We start from the raw sequence: 6,701 nt of genomic DNA on the forward strand, positions 1-6,701 counted from the left end.
AATTACGTCACCGTAAAAAACAACTCAGGCATTCACGCATTTCGTGGAAAATTAATGACGTTGAGAGACATTGTATCCATTTATCAGCTTTTATGCGTTTTATGCTAGAATAGCGTTAGCGCATGTTCATTTCGTGTTATAACATTTGCAGAATCCCTCGGGATACGTTGGTACCCTCGCCCTAACGGGCTCGGGTACCAACCAATCCCTCGGGATTCTGCAGATGTTATAACACGAAAAAAACATGCGTTATCCCTACATAATACATATCTATATAAACATGTTACCAACAGTTACTCATCTGTACACAGAAACGGAGACAGCCAACTATCGAATTTTCGTTCACTACAGTGATAAGGGATGACCTCGGTCCGAAAGTCATAAATGTCAATTTTTCATACACAAATTTCTAATTGGTCTGATTAATAACCTGTGGGTGTCGATGATAGGACATCCCATAAAATTATAAAAATAACGTGTTGATTCGTAAATGCCAATATAAAAGGACAAAATAAAGAACAAAACATTAATTGAAACAATACGACACAACAGAAAATACCTGAAAAGGAAAAAACACTGACAAAAATGCAGAAATTTCGTATATTGATTGGTAAGTTTTTTTGTTGTTTTTTCTTGAAATAATTCAATTTGTACAACATTGAAAACAGGTTCATTAGCACCAGAAAGACTTTGAATCGCTTTTTTGCCTCCAGTTTTTGTTTGTTTTTTTTGTCTTTATTATATAGATCTATATATTTAATAATTAATTTATCATTATTATTGTTAATTATTATTATCATTTGAAAAATGGAAGCATCTTCTACGTTCAGTTGTATCAGTACCTGTACAGTAATGTGGAAAAAAACGTCATTAATCAATTTTTTTTAAATGCCGTCTTTAAATTATACAGATGTTAATCCTCTGTCAATCAGCGTGAAATAATTGAGTTTTACAATAAAATATCAGTTTTGATAATATTCAAATACGACTCTCAAGATTTAATTTCTAATTTCCTTGCGTTTTAATATAGATACACCAAGAGTCAAATCATTTTGTATTTCAAAACGCCCTCGGTTCGAGCGGACATTGTAAAAATTGGCAAAACAAATTTAGAAACTTATTTGCTCTCAAAAATACGTAAAAATTCGAGATTTTTCATTACTTTTTGTCTGTTTTATGTTTATCTTGCTAGTTTTATTTCTATGATATAGCATAGCACATTTATCTAAAAAGGAGAATAGTAATTTCTCACAACTAACCTTTAGACAGCATTTAAAAAGTTAACAAATGGGAACGAATAATTCTTGTCTCTTTTAACAGGTATGGTTTTATTTTTCTGTATTTCAGGTGTTCTGTGTATTTCGTATGCATGTTGTGCTACCATACGGCCCCGTGTGGAAGGTATTCCCATCAGTATCGGCAAGCAGAACCTTTTCGACCTTGAACATTTCGTCGGTCGCAGACGACCAGAAAACAGTGCTACTAAACCGAGCACCGCCTCCACTGGAAGCAACGTAACTGTTGGAGGGAAAATTAATGAAAATGATAGACCTGCGATATCAATGAGAGGAGATATCAGATTTCCTCTACCTGAGTTCCCGACAGTACCAATACCAACTGAGACAACGACCCCTCGCATTCTGAGGGGTGACATAACTTTTGAAATCCCGACATTCCCGTGGCACACTACAACAGAGAGTACAGGTACTACGACAGAAATTGACGATATAGAAGATGTCACAACAACAACGCAAACCCCGACGACGACGACGACGACGACAACAACAACGGAAATTTCAACAACAACAACAACTGAAATTCCGACAACTACAACAACAAAGGAAATTCCGACGACAACAACAACGGAAAGCCCGACAACAACAACACAAACTTCAACGACAACAACAACTGAAATTCCGACGACGACGACAACAACAACAACAGAAATCCCAACAACAACCTCGGAAACCCCAACAACAACAACAACACAAACTCCAACGACTACAACAACAACTGAATTTCCTACAACAACAACAACCACAATTCCGACAACTACAACGGAAATTCCAGCGACGACTACAACAATAGAAATTCCGACGACAACAACGGTAGCATCTACAACAAAAACAAATATACCAGAAAGCACACCAACTTTACCTACTACTGAGATTACAACATCACAGGTAGCTACAACTACTGAAACTTTGAAAACAACAACAAGCAACACCGAGACCCCGACAACAACAGATACTCCGTCAACGACGAGTCCACAAACAACTGGAAAAATAACCACTCAGTCACAAACAACGGCCACTCCGTCCACGGAGAAACCTACCACAGCTACATCGACCACGGAGAAACCTACCACCGGTACACTGACCACGGAGCAGCCATTAACACAAACAACGCCAGTATTAACAACGGCAAGCCCGTCAACATCTGCACCAACCACAACACCAGGCGGCTTCTTTCCATTTTTCCCAGACGATGATTTCGAATTTGATGATTTCTGGGGTTTTGTTGAAAACGATGATGACGATAGCAGTGACGAAGATGATGAGTGGGATTTCTGGACGGGAGACGATAGCGATGAAGATTTTGGATGGTTGAACGGACCATTGGCTTTTAATGAGGCAGAAGATTTTAAAATGAGAGGGCAGAAGAAGACAGGTTTGAAAAACTTAAAAGAAATACCACTTGAAAATGAACAATTACAGGTGATTAAAAGTCACGATATTTTTGAAAGTATTGCTATGGACTTGGACAAAATGTACTTTAATACAAAATCTTGGCTCCATGTTGTGGACGACGGCGGATTTATTGATAGAAAAGCAGAAAAGCAGTTGAAGAAGTTAGATAATTTTATAAATGGAGTTTACTCAAAAATATCGGAGCAGCTCATAAATCCACTCGTAAAGCCAGCAAGAAAGGCAAAATTATCCAGACGGATGTCAAGGAAAATGAAACGATTACAGAACTCCCTAATACAGAGCTAGGACAATATTAAAACTATCTCACTGTCTCTATAATATACTATTCACTAAACACGGCTTTCTGAAAAAAAATGTTTTTATTTAGTTACATTGTTATACTTTTCTAGTTGTCATGGAAACGCTGGGCGTTTATTTATTATATCATGTTTGTATGTTTGTGGTTATGTATATCTATAGTTTTTATGTCAAAATCATAATATTTTTTCTATCTAATTACATTTTTTTCTATCCGTACAGCTAATGCTATCATTATCACTTCGCGCCATCATAGTAAAAACAGCACAGAAACATAATTTATACATTTTCTATTTTTGTTATATTTTTTTATGTACATCACCAAAAACGTCATGCAAAAATGGTTGTCATTATAATGCTCACTTAATCATATTTGTTTGTGAATTTGAATATCTAATGACAAGTCAAGTCAAGTCAAGTCAGAAAGTTTATTGGCTTAAACATAGAAGTCCATCGCCAAGTCACATATTTGGCGGTTTAATGCTGTTATTAGCCTATACAAATGTTTGGATCCTTTACAAAATGACACAAAATCAAATATTTATTATAGAGGTATACATTTAAGAAAATCTAAGTTTAATTTATAAACTTTTTTGCTAAGTGCTCCTCAAGAATAGACCTTTATTATTATTATTATTTGTATATTATTCAAAGATCAAGGTTTAGTAATTTTGGTCGAAACAACACTGTTCTGTCCACTTAATACTGTCACGATGTTATGTTCTGATTTATTTTCGTTCAAAGTGGTTTAGTCTGGTTTTTGTTGCTTAGTTATTATAATTTATGAAAAATGTCCGTGACATTTTTTATTATATGTAGATAAATAAACTTGAAATGTTTACTTGTAATGTTGTTTGAAGTAGATTGGTGAGCTGTCAGACGGATGAACGCTCTCGTGCAGCGTTGATCATAAGACTTGCATTTTTAGTAGTAAAAAGGTCATTCCCTTTACGTATGTGTGCACATACCAAAACACTGTTGATGATTCAACTGATTCTACTCCCCTCCAACCCCGCCCCTTCAACCACACCACACATTCCATTAACCCTTATCATGCTTGACACGATTGATTCTGTCTTTGGGACCAGTGCAGATCATGTTCAGCTTACACATCCGTGCAGTCTGATCGTGACCTTTCAGTCAGTATGTTTTTTTTTAGTAAGCACGCCTTTTAATTATTAAAAATGGCACTATCCAAATTGAAAGATGGACAAGTTCATTATAGAAATTTAGTAGGGTAAGGCCCGTGTTGACACTCGACAATTTCCGTACAGTTACGTAGTCTCATGTGCTATTTCGGCAACAAAATTGCTTTAGAAATAATATCTCAAAAACAATGACTTCAATGTTTGGAGTTACGATACCACACATCTAAACGGCAATGGTTTTATTTAAGAAAAAAAAGTCACTGTCTGAGATAGATTCTTTCGAAGTCATGGATAATTATCCGATGGATGTCGCAGTCGTGTTAGAATCGAAATGATATATCTCAAAAAGTGATTCCACTTGAATAAAATGATTTTTTGTCGTTCAGATTATTATACTCGATATAATTCTTTCGCATCTGAACTCCTTATACTGTGAATTTATTTAAGTGACATGTTTGTGGTATATTATTTCTTAATATCAATTAATTCCAGTCTTCTTCGTTTAATAGGAAAACAAATCAGGTCGTGTTAGACTTTATTTATAACAAACACAGAATGCAAGAGATGCTAGCGAGAAAGGTTCGATTGATTGAGGCAGATATTCAGTCTATTTTTAGCGCAAGTTGGTTTTTTTAGTTTCAAGTTTACCTTAAATTTGTACTTTTGTTAGCAGTGAATGAAGTGTTCCATCCATTCCAGTTTAGTTTAATCATATTTTATTGTAATCATCACACAAGATATTATGGTAATGTACATCAAGACAATATTATACAGATACATATGTAAATATATATACAACAGCAAACTATCATTATACAAGACATATATATTACTACTGTACATTAGGAAGTATTCAGTAACTTTGCGAATGTGTGATAATACAAAAGGGTTGGACCACAAGTTTTGCCAACATTAGAAATCGGTCCGTCCCTGGCTGTCAAATTAATGTTAGATTCATTCCAGGTGTAGACTTTCCTCAGCTGTCGACAATAGCAGAATACATTGTCTTTGTAATTATTTCATTCCTTGACATACAAACAACAAATAGATCTAGAAATTGTATAAAGTTATTAAGTTATTCAAAGCTAAAAGAGCGACCATTCTTTTGTATCACGTAGATATTTAATAATGTGGACATGGCTCAACTGTAATTTAATTACATCGCTAACATTTCTAGAATACATTACACAAATACATGTACAACAGCAGATATAAAATGTGATAAAGTGACAAAATTTCGTTTTATACAAAGTTTGATAAAAAATCATTCAACATTTTTATTTTCATGACATCATTCTCTCCGTAGTCACAGGAGTCTGAAATTCTATCAATAAGAATTCAGAAGTCTATTTTTATTTTTTTTAAACTATAAATTACATATTAATAAACACAATATTTTTTTTTTGAGCGGTGTAGTGGGGGGGGGGGGGCGGGTATTTTTTATGGAGTCTTATTGGCAGAATTTCAGACTCCTGTGCCGTAGTACAATTATATGCATTGTTTTTATAAAATTTGCATTTTCGCCGCCTCCTTAAAAGTCTTTTAACAGGTCATTTACATATTTTAATGCTAAAAGTGTTGTTTAATGCTTAATTTGATTAAATCTTTAAATGTTACTGTAACAGGATGTGAAATTATGTTTTCATAATAACGATAAGGAAGGTCAAGGTGACACGTCCCGTAGTTGAAAGTTAGCTTGACAATAAAAGCGCGCTGAGTTACCAACTCTTGGACCACCATGAACATTTACTGAATAATCAAGTTATCTATTTGTTCATAACTGGTGATAATTCAGTCAATGAATTTTAATTAACGTATATGTGCATGTCAACACAGCGGACTTCCTCATCACATGTCACTTGAAGCGAAAACTGTCCGACTTGCCTCAAGCCATTGTTTTGAATTCAAAACAAGGTTTAGAATTAAGGCGAATGAGAAAAATAAGTAAATAAATTTTTAGCAAATACACACAGCGAAAATAAAACATGCCAGAACTGTATTTAGGCGTTCTGTCTCTTCAGTGTTCAGAACATATAACATAATATATTAGAGCTATATTCTATAAAATATCACCATTAAAATTGAACGGTTGCACATGGCAGATCTATAACATCAGGTTAAAAATATGAAATCTTAATTTTATTAAAATCTGAAAAAAGTTCCCTCGGAAGCACCGAAAACAAGAAAAACAGTGAAAAATGAAGATTACGTTTGATTGTTCACTCGCGGATCGATGAGAGAACATTATGACGTCAATTATCATGTCAAATAGTCACATGACGTACAGTTCAGTACTTCTTCAACATAATTTCTATCATCATGTTTCAACGGGCATGTTAGAATAAAATAAACAATGCCCCCGTGTGGTTTACCATCTGATAAACAACGGTTGACTCGTGGATCGATGAGAGAACCTTATGACGTCAATTATCATGTCAGATAGTCTCATGACGCACAGTTCAGTACTTCTTCATATGTCTATCATCGAGTTTCAATGAAATAAACAATGCCTTCATGTGGCTTACCGTCTGGTTTATCACGGTTC

The 6,701-nt window shown here is 34.7% G+C and overlaps 1 protein-coding gene across 1 annotated transcript; it reads left to right on the plus strand.

The window, feature by feature from the left end:
• Positions 1 to 363: 363 nt before the first annotated feature.
• Positions 364 to 4,229, plus strand: LOC123560971 (mucin-5AC-like). Its single transcript, XM_053516706.1, has 2 exons — positions 364 to 610; positions 1,348 to 4,229. The coding sequence occupies exons 1-2, from the start codon at positions 586 to 588 to the stop codon at positions 2,994 to 2,996; spliced, it is 1,674 nt and encodes a 557-aa protein (XP_053372681.1). The 5' UTR covers positions 364 to 585; the 3' UTR covers positions 2,997 to 4,229.
• The last annotated feature ends 2,472 nt before the right edge of the window (positions 4,230 to 6,701 follow it).

Source organism: Mercenaria mercenaria, chromosome 10 (genome assembly GCF_021730395.1).
Source record: "Mercenaria mercenaria strain notata chromosome 10, MADL_Memer_1, whole genome shotgun sequence".
NCBI lineage: Eukaryota > Metazoa > Mollusca > Bivalvia > Venerida > Veneridae > Mercenaria > Mercenaria mercenaria.

Excerpts from the sequence above, each read along its gene's own strand:
- LOC123560971 (XM_053516706.1), top strand. The coding sequence starts at position 586 with ATGCAGAAATTTCGTATATTGATTG. Across the intron at positions 611-1,347 it reads GAAATTTCGTATATTGATTG|GTGTTCTGTGTATTTCGTAT; the intron begins GTAAGTTTTTTT and ends TCTGTATTTCAG.